Here is a 19122-nt window from a genome sequence, read left to right on the forward strand (position 1 = left end):
TGTACTAAACCATCTCTACCTGTACTGAACCATCTCTACCTGTACTAAACCATCTCTACCTGTACTAAACCATCTCTACCTGTACTAAACCATCTCTACCTGTACTAAACCATCTCTACCTGTTCTGAACAATTTTTGACATTTTTATTTCACCTTTATTTAACCAGGTAGGCTAGTTGAGAACAAGTTCTCATTTACAACTGCGACCTGGCCAAGATAAAGCAAAGCAGTTCGACACAAATAACAACACAGAGTTACACATGGAATAAACAAACATACAGTCAATAACACAATAGAGAAGGTCTATATACAGTGTGTGCAAATGAAGTAAGGAGGTAAGGCAATAAATAGGCCATAGTAGCGAAGTAATTACAATTTAGTCATCTCTACCAGTTCTGAAGAGACTGTTCTCTCTGCTGCCACACAGCAAGCGGTACCGGAGAGCCAAGTCTAGGATCAAAAGACTCCTTAACAGCTTCTACCCCCAAGCCATAAGACTGCTGAACAAATAATAAAATGGCCACCGGACTATTACATTGACCCCCCCTCCATTTGTTTTGTACACACAGTTGCAAATACACACACTCTACCATGAGATCCTGAAAATAGCAGGTACACTTTGTGTGTGTGTGTGTGTGTGTGTGTGTGTGTGTGTGTGTGTGTGTGTGTGTGTGTGTGTGTGTGTGTGTGTGTGTGTGTGTGTGTGTGTGTGTGTGTGTGTGTGTGTGTGTGTGTGTGTGTGTACGCCGGTGGTCAATATCCTGCTGTATTCTGAGTAATCTCCCAGTGTCCGAGAGAGAGGCGAACCGCTACATTGTGTTCCCAGCTACACACACACACACACACACACACACACACACACACACACACACACACACACACACACACACACACACACACACACACACACACACACACACACACACACACACACACACACACACACCTGATCAGGTTGTTATTGTAAAAGAGAATGTGTTCTCAATGACTTAACCGGTTAAATAAAAGCAAAATAAATCACACACACACAGTGTACCAGTGGAGGGTGGCCAGAACTACTCAGGTCAACACACACACACTCAAAAGTAGTGCACAATATAGGGAATAGGGTGCCATAAGACTCATATCTAAATCAAATCAAATGTATTTATAAAGCCCTTCTTACATCAGCTGATATCTCAAAGTGCTGTACAGAAACCCAGCCTAAAACCCCAAACAACGCAGGTGTAGAAGCACAGTGGCTAGGAAAAACTCCCTAGAAAGGCCAGAACCTAGGAAGAGTAGTGCACAATGTAGGGAATAGGGTGCCATAGGATATATCTAAAGTAGTGCACTATGTAGGGAATAGGGTGCCATAGGATATATCTAAAGTAGTGCACAATGTAGGGAATAGGGTGCCATAGGATATATCTAAAGTAGTGCACTATGTAGGGAATAGGGTGCCATAGGATATATCTAAAGTAGTGCACTATGTAGGGAATAGGGTGCCATAGGATATATCTAAAGTAGTGCACTATGTAGGGAATAGGGTGCCATAGGATATATCTAAAGTAGTGCACAATGTAGGGAATAGGGTGCCATAGGATATATCTAAAGTAGTGCACTATGTAGGGAATAGGGTGCCATAGGATATATCTAAAGTAGTGCATTATGTAGGGAATAGGGTGCCAAAGGATATATCTAAAGTAGTGCACTATGTAGGGAATAGGGTGCCATTTGAAACGCTGAGTCGTGAATGGTGACTGAACCCCTATGTTCTGTGTTGGTCTCGACTCACTAAAGCCTCTCTCTCAACACCTGCCACAGAGAATCACACACCCACTCCACACACACACACACATACAGTATGTAAAGCACGACACACACACACAAACATACAGTATGTAAAGCACGACACACACACACACACATACAGTATGTAAAGCACGACACACACACACACAAACATACAGTATGTAAAGCACGACACACACACACACAAACATACAGTATGTAAAGCACGACACACACACACACAAACATACAGTATGTAAAGCACGACACACACACACACACAAACATACAGTATGTAAAGCACGACACACACACACACACAAACATACAGTATGTAAAGCACGACACACACACACACAAACATACAGTATGTAAAGCACGACACACACACACACACAAACAGTATGTAAAGCACGACACACACGCACAAACCCACAGACATGCTCCCAAACACACTCTCTCTCTGTTCACACCATGCCTCTCACTCACGTCTCTCACACACAGAATCACAGACACATAGCTTTACTACCTCCAGTACAGAACGAGGCAGAGTGGTGTTGTCTACTAACTGTTTGTTGTCCCTGTTTGAGTAAAAAAAAAAATGGGGGCTGAAGAAACCTAACCACTTTCAAATGCATAAACAGAGCTAAAGATGCAAGGACTGACCATCCATGATATCAAGATTCTAGGTTTTGACCATGTTATGAGGCTATATTAGTGTTTGTTTACAAACATTGGAGTAAAACAAGTTTATATTTTGGGTTCTGATGGAGTGTGATAGTTGAACTAAACTCATGAGGCATTTATAAATTATATTCTTCAAGAATCAACGGGTACATATCATTCATTAATTAAAGTCCAAAAATAGATGTAGCAACTGCAGATTGTCCCTTTAAATGGCAACAATTACAGCCTGACACAGATAGTTTAATCTACACGCTTATAGTTTAATCTACACGCAGATAGTTTAATCTACACGCTGATAGTTTAATCTACACGCGGATAGTTTAATCTACACGCTGATAGTTTAATCTACACGCGGATAGTTTAATCTACACGCGGATAGTTTAATCTACACGCGGATAGTTTAATCTACACGCGGATAGTTTAATCTACACGCTGATAGTTTAATCTACACGCTGATAGTTTAATCTACACGCGGATAGTTTAATCTACACGCGGATAGTTTAATCTACACGCGGATAGTTTAATCTACACGCTGATAGTTTAATCTACACGCTGATAGTTTAATCTACACGCTGATAGTTTAATCTACACGCTGATAGTTTAATCTACACGCTGATAGTTTAATCTACACGCGGATAGTTTAATCTACACGCGGATAGTTTAATCTACACGCGGATAGTTTAATCTACACGCGGATAGTTTAATCTACACGCGGATAGTTTAATCTACACGCGGATAGTTTAATCTACACGCGGATAGTTTAATCTACACGCGGATAGTTTAATCTACACGCGGATAGTTTAATCTACACGCGGATAGTTTAATCTACACGCGGAGTGTTAAATCTACACGCGGATAGTTAAATCTACACGCGGATAGTTAAATCTACACGCGGATAGTTAAATCTACACGCGGATAGTTAAATCTACACGCGGATAGTTAAATCTACACGCGGATAGTTAAATCTACACGCGGATAGTTTAATCTACACGCGGATAGTTTAATCTACACGCGGATAGTTTAATCTACACGCGGATAGTTTAATCTACACGCAGATAGTTTAATCTACACGCAGATAGTTTAATCTACACGCCGATAGTTTAATCTACACGCCGATAGTTTAATCTACACGCCGATAGTTTAATCTACACGCCGATAGTTTAATCTACACGCCGAAGGTTTAATCTACACGCCGACGGTTTAATCTACACGCCGACGGTTTAATCTACACGCCGACGGTTTAATCTACACGCCGACGGTTTAATCTACACGCCGACAGTTTAATCTACACGCCGATAGTTTAATCTACACGCCAATAGTTCAATCTACACGCCAATAGTTCAATCTACACGCTGAAAGTTTAATCTACACGCTGAAAGTTTAATCTACACGCTGACAGTTTAATCTACACGCGGATAGTTTCATCTACACGCTGATAGTTTCATCTACACGCTGATAGTTTCATCTACACGCTGATAGTTTCATCTACACGCTGATAGTTTCATCTACACGCTGATAGTTTCATCTACACGCTGATAGTTTCATCTACACGCTGATAGTTTCATCTACACGCTGATAGTTTCATCTACACGCTGATAGTTTCATCTACACGCTGATAGTTTCATCTACACGCTGATAGTTTCATCTACACGCTGATAGTTTCATCTACACGCTGATAGGTTCCTCTACACGCTGATAGGTTCCTCTACACGCTGATAGGTTCCTCTACACGCTGATAGGTTCCTCTACACGCTGATAGTTTCATCTACACGCTGATAGTTTCATCTACACGCTGATAGTTTCATCTACACGCTGATCGTTTCATCTACACGCTGATCGTTTAATCTACACGCTGATAGTTTAATCTACACGCTGATAGTTTAATCTACACGCTGATAGTTTAATCTACACGCTGATAGTTTAATCTACACACGGATAGTTTAATCTACACGCTGATAGTTTAATCTACACACGGATAGTTTAATCTACACACGGATAGTTTAATCTACACGCTGATAGTTTAATCTACACGCTGATAGTTTAATCTACACGCTGATAGTTTAATCTACACGCTGATAGTTTAATCTACACGCTGATAGTTTAATCTACACGCTGATAGTTTAATCTATACGCTGATAGTTTAATCTACACGCTGATAGTTTAATCTACACGCTGATAGTTTAATCTACACGCTGATAGTTTAATCTACACGCTGATAGTTTAATCTACACGCTGATAGTTTAATCTACACGCTGATAGTTTAATCTACACGCTGATAGTTTAATCTACACGCTGCACTTCAAGACACTGATTTGATTTCTCTCTAGAGAAACGGCAAGTTGGGCTCACAAAAAAAAAACTGAACTAGATAGAATTCAAGCAATTTAAACCGACGTCGGGTAAATCAGTTGTTTTAATAACCTAAGAAATAAACTAAAATGTCGGTGAAATGGTACAGCACCAACATCTATCTTTCTAGTGAGTATGGTCAACAGTAGGGCTTTAAATAATGAACAGAGAACCGTTAGGGATACAGCTTCTACGGGTCTGCCCTGACCCAGGTTGGTGGAACACCCCCCCCCCCGCTGAGATCCTCAATGGTTATCTGAGTGTCGTAGGAACAAAGGAAGTTATACCACCACACACACACACACACACAGAGACAGATACACACAAGCAAATAGGGAAAGATATACAGCCCCCCCCTCCCTCGGTGTGGCGGGAGCATAAAGTGGTAAAGGTGTCATTCGCCAGCTCACCGGCTCGCAGTCATCCGGGACGGAAACTACATAAACTCATCCCACTACACCGGCAGCCTTCCAAAAAATACTGACTGCACTACGGGGCCACACACACTCACTCACACACCCACACACACATCTGGTCTTTCTCAGAGAAAGTATATGTTTTGCGGCTAGGGAACATCTAAGATTAGTTTCCGTTGACTCCAGTGTGATTATTAACTTACCGTTGATGTGCTGGCAATGACGTCAAGTACTGTACTTCACCCAGACACCTCACATCATCAGCTGAGGAGCTCTCAGAGAGAGAGAGAGAGATAGTGTGTGTGTGTGTGTGTGTGTGTGTGTGTGTGTGTGTGTGTGTGTGTGTGTGTGTGTGTGTGTGTGTGTGTGTGTGTGTGTGTGTGTACTTACTGCACAGGCCGATGATGTGGCTGCTGTCTTCATGGACAAACTTCTTAGTCACCGCCTCCTCCATGATCTGTTTCACCTGTACCGACAGTCAACACACAGGATCATTATCGTCATTACCATCCCCACCATCATCATCATTACCATAACTATCATCATCATCATTACCATCACCACCATCATCATCACCATCATAACCATCATTACCATCACCATAACCATCATTACCATTACCACCAACATCATCATTACCATCACCACCATCATTACCATCACCATCACCACCATCATTACCACCACCACCATCATCATCATTACCACCAATATCATCATCATTACCATAACCACCATCATCATCATTACCATAACCACCATCATCATTACCCCCACTACCACCATCACTATCACCATAATAACCACCGCCATCATCATCATTACCACTACCATCATCATCATTCCCATCACCACCATCATCATCATTACCACCACCACCATCATCATCATTACCATCACCACCATCATCATCATTACCACCACCACCATCATCACCATCATCATCACAATCAAAGCAATCCTCATCGTCATCACCTCGAATTGAGGGGGTATTTGGCATAAACCGTGTTAAATTTTCTGATTGCTAAAATTCTAATAGTTTGCCTAATTTCAGTTTAAGTAGTGTAGAGAATCATTGTACCATCTAAACCACTGTGAAATATATTTTCAATAACCCAAAATATTGTATTTTCAGCTGTTTGTAGCTGGTGTACAAAACCGTAAGTAAAAGACGCAAAAAACGAAACTTAAGAACAAGGGTCACTTGGAGTCCCTAAGTGACATTTTTTGCTAAACAATTTACCGTCCCTAAAATTTCTGAATGATTTCCTGCAATTCTACATTTTGACATAGGGCGTAGAGAAAATGTTTGCAGTTTTTAATATGATATCTGAGTGACTAACCCAATTGCTTTGGTCAAATTTAAGGCCTGAAATCAGAAATGTTTTCCTCCTTTAGTAAATCCATTAGCTGCACCTCTCTGTCGGTCACTCCCTCTGCATGCGCTCTGCTCATGGCGCTCTGACTGAGTATCCATAGCAACGGCTCTGCTTGGGCTGACATGCTTAATTAACAAACATGAGAGCAGCTAGCTGTTAGCTACTTTCCGTCACAAACTCAGACAAACCTCAAGGAACATCATTAAAAAATATATACAATCTCAACTATTTTATATTTGACAAAGTTGAAGCACTTCTGACACCAGCAGAGCACGAGCAAATGGCTCAGCTTCAAAATGTTAGTGATCAATTTAGTCATACCAGAGCCCTACCTGTACTCCGGTTATTAATGAAGAAGCAGGCCCTACCTGTAACCTAGTTATTAATGAAGAAGCAGGCCCTACCTGTAACCTAGTTATTAATGAAGAAGCAGGCCCTACCTGTACTCAGGTTATTAATGAAGAAGCAGGCCCTACCTGTACTCGGGTTATTAATGAAGAAGCAGGCCCTACCTGTACCCTAGTTATTGATAAAGAAACAGGCTCTACCTGTACCCTAGTTATTGATGACACAACAGGCCCTACCTGTAACCTAGTTATTGACGAGACAACAGGCCCTACCTGTACCCTAGTTATTGATGAAGAAACAGGCCCTACCTGTACCCTAGTTATTGATGAAGAAACAGGCCCTACCTGTACCCTAGTTATTGATGAAGAAACAGGCCCTACCTGTACCCTAGTTATTTATGAAGAAACAGGCCCTACCTGTACCCTAGTTATTGATGAGACAACAGGCCCTACCTGTACCCTAGTTATTGATGAAGAAACAGGCCCTACCTGTACCCTAGTTATTGATGAAGAAACAGGCCCTACCTGTACCCTAGTTATTGATGAAAAAACAGGCCCCAGCTGTACCCTAGTTATTGATGAAGAAACAGGCCCTACCTATACCCTAGTTATTGATGAAGAAACAGACCCTACCTGTACCCTAGTTATTGATGAAGAAACAGGCCCTACCTGTACCCTAGTTATTGATGAAGAAACAGGCCCTACTTGTACCCTAGTTATTGATGAGGAAACAGGCCCTATATGTACCCTAGTTATTGATGAGGAAACAGGCCCTACCTGTACCCTAGTTATTGATGAAGAAACAGGCCCTACATGTACCCTAGTTATTGATGAGGAAACAGGCCCTATCTGTACCCTAGTTATTGATGAAGAAACAGGCCCTACCTGTACCCTAGTTATTGATGAGACAACAGGCCCTACCTGTACCCTAGTTATTGATGAAGGAACAGGCCCTACCTGTACCCTAGTTATTGATGAAGAAACAGGTCCTACCTGTACCCTAGTTATTGATGAAGAAGCAGGCCCTATCTGTACCCTAGTTATTGATGAGACAACAGGCCCTACCTGTACCCTAGTTAGTGATGAGTCAACAGGCCCTACCTGTACCCTAGCTATTGATGAAGAAACAGGCCCTACCTGTACCCTAGTTATTGATGAAGAAACAGGCCCTACCTGTACCCTAGTTATTGATGAAGAAACAGGCCCTACCTGTACCCTAGTTATTGATGAGACAACAGGCCCTACCTGTACCCTAGTTATTGATGAAGAAACAGGTCCTACCTGTACCCTAGTTATTGATGAAGAAACAGGCCCTACCTGTACCCTAGTTATTGATGAAGAAACAGGCCCTACCTGGCCCTAATATAACAGGCCCTACAGGCCCTACCTGGCCCTAATATAACAGGCCCTGCAGGCCCTGTATAACGTCTGGGCCCATCGGGCTCGGATTGGGGAGCAGAGCTCTACTGGTCGATAATTTGACCATGACTACTGCAAGATTAGATAGCTGGCCGCTAGACTAATTTTCCAATCTAAAAAAAAATATGTGTTTCCCATCTCTGCTCTAGGAAATAAGGTGCAATTTGGGACGCAGTAGGAGTGATACAGCTGCTTGATCTCCTGCCAGAAGAGGAGAGTGAGCACAGGCGTGTGTGTCTGGTACTGAGGTCGTTAACACCTGTCATTCCACTTCTGACTGAGACAGAGATGAAGATTGTGTCCCAAAATGGCACCCTATTTCCTCAAAGTGCACCACGGCTCCATTGGGCTCCGGTCAAATGTAGTGCACTATATATGGAATAGGGTGCCAGATCAGTGATTAGTCCAAGAGTAGCCTTTAGCAGAAAGGAAGGATTCATCTTTTAAAAGTCTTGGAACTTGGATTCTGTTTACTCTGTTCACAGCAAAGAAGAATTTCATGGGCTTTTTTACCCAAAGAGATCAATACATTTTAATTTAAAAGCTTTCAATATATTGCCCATCTAGTGATGTATCAGCTACAAACCATTACAGGTGGCAGAAATCCGCTTCACGCCAGACATCCCTAACTTATCAACAGTAATGTGCCTGTCATTGTTGATCGAGCTGTAGATCAGTGGTTCAGGTTTTGTGGGTAGGCTGGTAACACAGCAAGTCAATTTAATTAATTTTAAAATTTAGGCTGTAACACAACTCAATTTAATTCATTTTAAAATGTAGGCTGTAACACAACTCAATTTAATTCATTTTAAAATGTAGGGTGTAACACAACACAAATGTGGAAAAGTCAAGGGGTGTGAATACAAAATCAAATTAAATTTTATTTGTCACATGCACCGAATATGACAGGTGTGTAGACCTTACAGTGAAATTCTCACTTACAAGCCCTTAACCAACAATGCAGTTTAGAAAAAAAGTGTTGAGTAAAATGTTTTAAATAAAAGAAACAAATAAGTAAAGAGCAGCAGTAAAATAACAAGTGAGGCTATATACAGGGGGGTACCGGTACAGTGTCAATGTGCGGGGGCACCGGTTAGCATATACAGGGGTACAGCTTAGTAATGAGACTATATACAGGGGCACCGGTTAGTCAAGGTAAAGGTAATTGAGGTAAAATGTACATGTAGGTAGAGTTAAAGTGACTATGCATAGATAATAACCAGAGAGTAGCAGCAGCGTAAAAAGGGGGGGGGGGGGGGGGGGGGGGCAACGCAAATATTCTGGGTAGCCATTACATTACCTGTTCAGGAGTCTTATGGCTTAGGGGTAGAAGCTGTTAAGAAATCTTTTGGACCTAGACTTGGAACTCTGGTATTGCTTGCCGTGTGGTAGCAGAGAGAACAGTCTATGACTAGGGTGGCTGGAGTATTTGACCATTTTTAGGGCCTTCCTCTAAACCAGGCGGTGTCAGAGGTCCTGGATGGCAGGAAGCTTGGCCCCAGTGACGAACTGGGCCGTACGCACAACCCTCTGTAGTGCCTTGCGGTTGGAGGCCGAGCAGTTGCATACCAGCCAGTGACGCAACCAGTCAGTATGCTCTCGATGGTGCAGCTGTAGAACTTCTTGAGGATCTGAGGACCCATGCCAAATCTTTTCAGTCTCCCGAGGGGGAATAGGTGTTGTCATGCCCTCTTCACGACTGTCTTGGTGTGTTTGAACCATGATAGTTTGTTGGTGATGTGGACACCAAGGAGCTCTCAACCTGCTCCACTACAGCCTCATCAATGAGAATGGGGGACTGCTCACTTCTCCTTTTCCTGTAGTCCACAATCATCTCCTTTGTTTTGATCCCATTGAGGGAGAGGTTGTTGTCCTGGCACCACACTGTCAGGTCTCTGACCACCTCCCTATAGGCTGTCTCATAGTTGTCGGTGATCAGGCCTAGCACTGTTGTGTCGTTGGCAAACTTAATGATGGTGTTGGAGTCGTGCTTGGCCATGCAGTCGTGGGTGAACAGGAAGTACAGGAGGGGACTGAGCATGCACACCTGAGGGGCCCCCGTGTTGAGGATCAGCGTGGCAGATGTGTTGTTACCTAACCTTACCACCTGGGGATGGCCCATCAGGAAGTCCAGGACCCAGTTGCAGAGGGAGGTGTTTAGTCCCAGGGTTCTTAGTTTATTGATGAGCTTTGAGGGCACTATGGTGTTGAACGCTGAGCTGTAGTCAAGAAATAGCATTCTCACGTAGGTGTACCTTTTGTCGAGGTGGGAAAGGGCTGTGTGGAGTGCAATAGAGATTGCATCATCTGTGGATCTGTTAGGGCGGTATGCAAATTGGAGTGGGTCTAGGGTTTCTGGGATAATGGTGTTGATGTGAGCCATGACCAGTCTATCAAAGCACTTCATGGCTACAGACCTGAGTGCTACGGGTCGGTAGTCATTTAGGCAGGTTACCTTGGTGTTCTTGGTGGTCTGCTTGAAACATGTTGGCATTACAGACTCTGTCAGGGACAGGTTGAAAATGTCAGTGAAGACACTTGCCAGTTGGTCAGAGCATGCTCGGAGTACACGTTCTGGTAATCCATCTGGCCCTGCGGCCTTGTGAATGTTGACCTGTTTAAAGGTCTTATTCACATCAGCTATGGAGAGCGTGATCACACAGTCGTCCGGAACAGCTGATGCTCTCATGCATGCTTCAGTATTGCTGGCCTCGAAGCAAGCATAGAAGTTATTTAGCTAATCTGGTAGGCTCGTGTCACTGGGCAGCTCATGGCTGTGCTTCCCTTTGTAGTCCGTAACAGTTTGCAAGCCTTGCCACATCCGACGAGCGTCAGAGCCGGTGTAGTAGGATTCAAACTTAGTCCTGTATTGAAGCTTTGCCTTTTTGATGGTTCGTCGGAGAGCATAGAGGGAATTCTTATAAGCGTCCGGGTTAGAGTTCCACTCCTTGAAAGCGGCAGCTCTACCCTTTAGCTCAGTGCGGATGTTGCTTGTAATTCATGGCTTCTGGTTGGGGTTTGTAAAAACATATTCCAGTCTGTGCTAGCAAAACAGGCCTGTAGCTTAGCATCTGCTTCATCTGACCACTTCCTTATTGAACGAGTCACTGGTACTTCCTGCTTTTGTTTTTGCTTGTAAACAGGAATCACGAGGATAGCGTTATGGTCAGATTTGCCAAATGGAGGGCAAGGGAGAGCTCTGTACTCATCTCTGTGGGTGGAGTAAATGTGGAGATTTTTTTCCTCTGGTTGCACATTTATTAACATGCTGGTAGAAATTAGGTAAAACAGATTTAAGTTTCCCTGCATTAAAGTCCCCCGCCACTAGGAGTGCCACCTGGATGAGCATTTTCTTGTTTTCTTATGGCACCTTGAGTGCAGTCTTAGTGCCAGCATCGGTTTGTGGTGGTAAATCGACAGCTACGAAAATATAGATGAAAACTCTCTTGGTAGATAGTGTGGTCTACAGCTTATCATCAGATGCTCTACCTCAGGCGAGTAAAATCTCGAGACTTCCTTAATATTAGATTTTGTGCACCAGCTGTTATTTACAAATAGACACAGACCTCCACCCCTTGTCTTACCGGAGGCAGCTGTTCTGTCTTGCCGAGGGACCGAAGACCCTGCCAGCTGTATGTTATCCATGTCATTGTTCAGCCACGACTTGGTGAAACATAAGATATAACAGCTTTGGTAAGACAGTCTTGATCTGAGCTCATCCATTTTGTTATCCAATGATTGCACATTGGCTAATAGGACTGATGGTAGAGGGGGATTACTCACTCGCCATCGGATCCTTACAAGGCACCCCGACCTACGTCCCCGATATCTCCTTCTCTTCTTCATGTGAATGACGGGGATTTGGGCCTTGTCGGGTGTCTGAAGTAAATCCTTTGCGTCCGACTCGTTAAAGAAACAATCATTGTCCAGTACGAGGTGATTAAATCACTGTCCTGATATCTAGAAGCTCTTTTCTGTCATAAGAGACGGTGGCAGAAACATTATGTACAAAATAAGTTATTTCTATGTGAATTTTTTCGGGGCGCCCAAACATTTAGATATTGCAGCAATAAAAGGTTTAATATATTTCTGTATACAGAGACACTATAGTACATTTTAGGTTACACAGTTTACAAAGTACATACAATTACATTACATTACATTCTGTGTATTGTACAAAATCATTGCATTGATTTCTAAAAATGGGAAATAGAAGGAGAATATACAAATGCCATCAGTAATAACAGTTCATTTCCAGATGGTGAGTTATTGGGAGCGATAGGTAATCAATATACATTCCTCACGTCTGCCGATCGTTCAATTCAGACAGATTGACCAAGCCAAGGGAACTGCCAATACTAAAGGATGTTTTTTTACCTTTATTTAAGTTTTTACCTTTATTTAAGCAAAATCTTATTTACAATGACAGCGTACTGGGGAACAGTGGGTTAACTGCCTTGTTCAGGGGCAGAACGACAGATTTTTACCTTGTCAGCTCGGGAATTTGATCCATCAACCTTTTGGTTACTAGTCCAACGCTCGAACCACTAGGCTACCTGCTGCCCCAAAGGTCAAAGCATTATCTCTCCTCATACACTGGGTCCCAAGTGGCACGTTAATCCCTTCATCAAGGATCTCTCTGTACTTTGCTCCGTTCATTTTTCCCTTCTATCCTGACTAGTCTCCCAGTCCCTGTCGCTGAAAAACATCCCCACAGCATGATGCTGCTGCCACCACCATGCTTCACCGTTGGGATGGTGCCAGGTTTCCTCCAGATGTGACACTTGGCATTCAGGTCAAAGAGTTCAACCTTGGTTTCATCAGAACAGAGAATCTTGTTTCTCATGGTCTGAGAGTCTTCAGGTGCCTTTTGGCAAACTCCAAGCGGCTGTCATGTGCCTTTTATTGAGTGGCTTCCATCTGGCCACTCAACCATAAAGACCTGATTTTTGGAGTGCTGCAGAGATGGTTGTCCTTCTGGAAGTTTCTCCCATCTCAACAGAGGAACTCTGTAGCTCTGTCTGAGTAACCATCAGGTACTTGGTCACTTCTCTGACCAAGGCCCTTCTCCCCCGATTGCTCAGTTTGGCCGGGCGACCAGCTCTAGGAAGAGTCTTGGTGGTTCCAAACTTCTTCCATTTAACAACGATGGAGGCCACTGTGTTCTTGGGAACCTTCAATGCTGCAGACATATTTTGGTACCCTTCCCCAGATCTGTGCCTCGACACAATCCTCAAATTCCTTCGACCTCATGGCTTGTTTTTTGCTCTGACATGCACTGTCAACTGTGGGACCTTATATAGACAGGTGTGTGTCTTTTTCAAATCATGTCTAAGCAATTGAATTTACCACAGGTGGACTCCAATCAAGTTGTAGAAACATCAAGGATGATCAATGGAAACAGGATGCACCAGAGATCAATTTTGAGTCTCATAGCAAAGGGTCTGAATACTTAAGTAAATACAGTATCTTTACATATATATATATATATATATGTAAGACACACATACAAAAAAAAAATCTTAAAACCAGCTTTTGCTTTGTCTTGTGTGTAGACTGATGAGAATTTTTTTAAACATTTTTATTTTTTTATTTTTTTTAAATACATTTTAGAATAAGGCTGTAACGTAACAAAATGTGGAAAAAGGGAAGGGGTCTGAATACTTTCCAAATAGGGTGCCATTTAGGATGCACACACTGATTTATAGCAATAAGCTACACGGAGACAATCAGCGTCTCCCAAGTTGGCAAACTGATCTCGACCAGCGTGTCTGGCCAGTACAGGGCCTACGCTGCACAGAAAACTGATCTCGACCAGCGTGTCTGGCCAGTACAGGGCCTACGCTGCACAGAAAACTGATCTCGACCAGCGTGTCTGGCCAGTACAGGGCCTACGCTGCACAGAAAACTGATCTCGACCAGCGTGTCTGGCCAGTACAGGGCCTACGCTGCACAGAAAACTGATCTCGACCAGCGTGTCTGGCCAGTACAGGGCCTACGCTGCACAGAAAACTGATCTCGACCAGCGTGTCTGGCCAGTACAGGGCCTACGCTGCACAGAAAACTGATCTCGACCAGCGTGTCTGGCCAGTACAGGGCCTACGCTGCACAGAAAACTGATCTCGACCAGCGTGTCTGGCCAGTACAGGGCCTACGCTGCACAGAAAACTGATCTCGACCAGCGTGTCTGGCCAGTACAGGGCCTACGCTGCACAGAAAAGAGAGACCTCCACAAAAAGTTGTCTTCATCAGTGTCAGGAAATGATCTCAATGAAACAAACTGAAGGGTTTCCTGGACGGAGATCAAGTCTAGTCCGAGGCTAAAAAAGCAAGCTCAGTGAGTACCTCCTTGGAAAGTGTCTGGGGAAACTGGCCACAGTTGTGCATTTCATCCTACAATAAACCACCTAAGGACATTCATATGACTGCATCACTACCAGACATTGAATCACATTCCTGAAAACAAGCTTGTCTTTGGTGCACAGCAGGCAATTAGGTTTTATGAAAACATCAACAGGAAATATTAACTATTCATCTTTGCCGTTTTTAAAACACCAGTGAATATAACCAGAGGCAATTTCCAAAGACTAGAGCCCATAGCACCATGCTGCTGTCTCTACGTCTGTCTGTCTCTGCCTGTGTCTGTACCCCTACAGGTACACCACCTAGTCTTTCCCCGACTGCCTGGTCTGTGTTGGGTAGCGGTGATGTCACATCATCTTCTGGCCCTATTTTATGCTCAGCATCACAGATATTATGATAGTTCTATTATTCGTATCATTATGCCAAGTCTCATTTTATATGGCAGGGGACACAAAACACAGTAGAAAACTCTGTTCGGCTGATGAGTCAGCCCACCTATTGTCATGTTCGACAAATAGTGTCCTAAAAGCTGGACAATCAGATGTGTTCATTACACTTCAATCAAATGAAATAGTAAATGGTTTACTGGCATTTATTTTATGCAAAACTACAATGTATTCGGAAATAAAATGACAATTCTGCCCAAGCAAACTGCTCACAGTGTGGAACTGAGAAAAAAAAAACTTTATGCAGTTACTGCTAACATGACCCCCATTTTCTCCAAAATAGAAGCAGGATACTTGCCCAAAGAGGTTTTAATCATGTGGACTAGGGGGCAGTATTTTGACATCTGGATGACAAGCGTGCCCAATGTAAACTGCCTGTTACTCAGGCCCAGAAGCTAGGATATGCATATAATTGGTAAGTTTGGAAAGAAAACTCTAAAGTTTCTAAAACTGTTAAAATGATGTCTGTGAGTATAATAGAACTGATATGGCAGGCGAAAACCCGAGGACAAACCATCCAGAAAAAAAAAAATTCTGCCCACCATTGATTCCTATGGCTGTCATTTTTAATATGAAGGGTAAACCTCCCATATTGCAGTTCCTAGGGCTTCCACTAGATGTCAACAGTCTTTAGAAAGAGTTTCAGGCTTGTTTTTGGAAAAATGAGCTAGAATTTGTAGTTTTTCTAAGTGGCTTCCATTTTGGCTGTAGTGTTTGTTACGCATTCTGGTGAATGCGCGTACTTTGTTGTTTATCTCCGGTAATGACAATAACGATTCTCCGTCTTAAATCGTATCATTTATTTACGTATTAGGGTACCTGCAGTTTGATTATAAACGTCGTTTGACTTGTTTGGAGAAGTTTATTGGTAACGTTTGGGATTAATTTTGTATGCATTTTGAAGGAGGGAAACCGGTGGATTATTGAATGAAGAGCGCCAGGTTAAGTGAATTTTTGGGGATATAAAGAAGGACTTTATCGAACAAAAGGACCATTTGTGATGTAACTGGGACTTTGAAGATCTTCTTCTGTTGGCACTCAAAGGTAAGGCATTTATTTTAATCGCCATTTCTGACTTTCGTGGCGCATCTGCCTGGTTGGAAAATGTTTTTAATGCTTTTGTAGCTGGGCGCTGTCCTCAGATAATCGCATGGTGTGCTTTCGCCGTAAAGCCTTTTTGAAATCTGACACAGCGGCTGGATTAACAAGAAGTCAAGCTTTTAACTGATGTATGACACTTGTATTTTCATTCATGTTAAATATTACTATTTCTGTAATTTGATTTTCGCGCTCTGCAATTTCACCAGATGTTGTCGAGGTGGGTCGCTAGCAGCATGTCTAGCCCAAATAGGTTATTAAGCACTATGAAATGACTATTGGTTAACTATTGGTTAAAAGCTATTGGTTAACTTAAACTAACCTATTTCTTTCTGCATTTCAGAATCTTTAAAAACAAATGTTTAACCTTTATTTAACTAGTCAGAACTCATTTTTATTTACAATAATGGCCTACCGGGGAACAGTGGGTTAACTGCCTTGTTAAGGGGCAGAACTACAGATTTTTACCTTGTCAGCTCGGGGATTTGATCTGTTCGGTTACTGGCCCAACGCTCTAACCACTAGGCTCCCTGCTGCCCCTAATGTACAACAGGAAGAGATATCATTAGCGTACAAAATAAGTAAAACAGGCTTTCAGGTCCTTTTACGTCAAATCTGTTAATAGCAGTGAATAAGCTATGTTCCACGTAGTTTTTTAAAGAATAATTTTAAAGGCATCCGACTATCCCCCTCTTACAATCATATTAATAGGCTCTACTGGCCAGCAATATAGGTCAATCTATAAAAAAAAAATGGGGGGGGGGGGTCAATGACAGTGGAGAGAAGTCCCCTAACACCTGTTGTTATTGTGAAACTACAGTGTCGCTACACAGGTATAAGGTAAATGTGAAATGTTAACATTCTGTGATCGCGTTGAGTTACAATTTTCTGATAGTACTGTACTGTATAGTTATGAACAAATAAAAAAAATGGGTAGCGTTTTTAAACTGCTGTAAAAACTGATGGATTAGATTGTAACAATGGTTGTAATAACACCGGGCTCCCTCCTATTAATTTACCATTGAGAAACATATGGCTATTACTACGCTAATACAACATATAGTGCCGGAGGATCTTTAGTATGACTTAATAATATCGACATGGAAATTAGTCTTCACTTGCACAATGGCGCAATTAGCCACGCCAGTAGATAGATCATAGAGCTATTGCCTATATGGCACTGCAACAGCCTAGGCTGTGTGTTCCACCTGTAGCAATCGTTTTTTTCTATAAAAGGCTTCCATGGGATGCTTTTCATTCCAATGGCTCTTCCACATCATACTCCCTTGGGAAACTAAAAGTACTGAAGCGTCAACATTTAAAGGGAAACCGAGGGAAGCGGCGACAAAAACCTGAAAAACGTAATGTAGCGTGTTCAATTTGTAAATGTACTTCTAACAAGCGTTGCATTATTCCAGCCGGTGGCTAGAGTAGGCTACACAGGTATAACAGAAATATGGTGTATCAATTCCTATCTCGCGACGTATCCACAACATTATCATTCTTCATCATGTATCACGGAAATTGACCGAGAAATACATGAACCGGATTTGCTTAAATTTCCCCATTCAACCCTCACTCATTATAGACCAAGAGCTCAAAAGAGGCGTGAAACAAAATGCACTTACCTCTCTTTTCACATTCCATAGTAATTTATCTTTGAATTCTTCATCTGGGCACGAACCCATGGCTCTCGGTGGTCTTGTGTCCGTCTCTGTGACAAAGTTACGACTGCAACAGCGTCAACGCGATTGTCCACAATCTCGGATGTCTGGTGCTCTCCGCCCTTTCATAAAGCTTTTATTTACTTCCCCCCCTCCTTCCTTCCCTCTCACAGCAAAGTGGTCGGGCCTCCAGATTGCAGGCGGTTGACGCATCTGTGTGGCGGTAGATGCGGTCCTACCGCGGAGCATTGAGAAGAGATCTTCATTTCATCTGTGTGGCGGTAGATGCGGTCCTGCCGCGGAGCATTGAGAAGAGATCTTCATTTCATCTGTGTGGCGGTAGATGCGGTCCTGCCGCGGAGCATTGAGGAGAGATCTTCACATCCCCTCAGAATGACGCCAGCGGTGCTTGACCCACCCCCTTTACCACTGTTTATCAATGGTGTCAATCACTTCACGTATCTCACGCACCATACACATCTCCAGCACTATGACAGCCAGTTATTTATAGCTCTCCTCTCTCTCTCTCTCTCTGTGTGTGTGTGTGTGGACAGGACGATTGGGGGATATTGAGGTGTGATGCTCAGAAGCATTTCAGCTGTAGTCTTTTTGTATGTAATATGAAAGAGCCATGAGGGTTTCAAAGACAGACTGACTCACAGAACAACAACACCGATAGGACAAACAAAACACACAATACTATAACAAAAACACAGGACACACACAACTGACACCATTTCTCATTCATTTTGTTGTGCTCCAGTCATGTGTGTGACTATCATTAAATTGATTAATGGTATTGTCATGTAACATATGCCAAAGCAAATAACCCTACTTGTACTAGTGCTTAATTCAATTAAGAAACACATGGCCATTATTCTGATTTAGGGCATGGGTTCGTCTGAGCCTATTTTGAGGCTAGGGATATCTTGAATGAAGATGATCGAGGCCAGCGGCTCCCTGTTTTAGAAGAAATGTATGTCATCGCATGTTTTGGCTGCAGTAGAAATTAATCAATGTAGTCATTATCATCATGATATACAGAATAACCTTTTTCACTGGGACTTTTTTTCTGTCATTATATCTCTAACTAGCTCCCCCATGTGGCCTGTCAATGAACTACAGATGTCTGCCCAGAATCATACCCAGTCGCGTCACTCCACTGGTTCCAGAACCATACC

The 19122-nt window shown here is 42.8% G+C and overlaps 1 protein-coding gene across 2 annotated transcripts in view; it reads right to left on the reverse strand.

The window, feature by feature from the left end:
• The window catches only part of LOC129831641 (small G protein signaling modulator 2-like), a 162376-nt gene extending 143936 nt beyond the window's left edge, over positions 1 to 18440 (reverse strand). For both annotated transcript variants that reach the window (XM_055894991.1, XM_055894990.1), the window contains exons 1-2: positions 17906 to 18440; positions 5616 to 5691 (exon numbers count right to left, since the gene is read on the reverse strand). In XM_055894991.1, coding sequence (XP_055750966.1) covers positions 5616 to 5691; positions 17906 to 17965 — 136 coding nt within the window. In that variant the 5' untranslated portion in view covers positions 17966 to 18440. The remainder of the gene's footprint in view (positions 1 to 5615; positions 5692 to 17905) is intronic.
• Between the last annotated feature and the right edge of the window lie 682 nt (positions 18441 to 19122).

Source organism: Salvelinus fontinalis, chromosome 33, assembly GCF_029448725.1.
Source record: "Salvelinus fontinalis isolate EN_2023a chromosome 33, ASM2944872v1, whole genome shotgun sequence".
Classification (NCBI taxonomy): Eukaryota; Metazoa; Chordata; class Actinopteri; order Salmoniformes; family Salmonidae; genus Salvelinus; species Salvelinus fontinalis.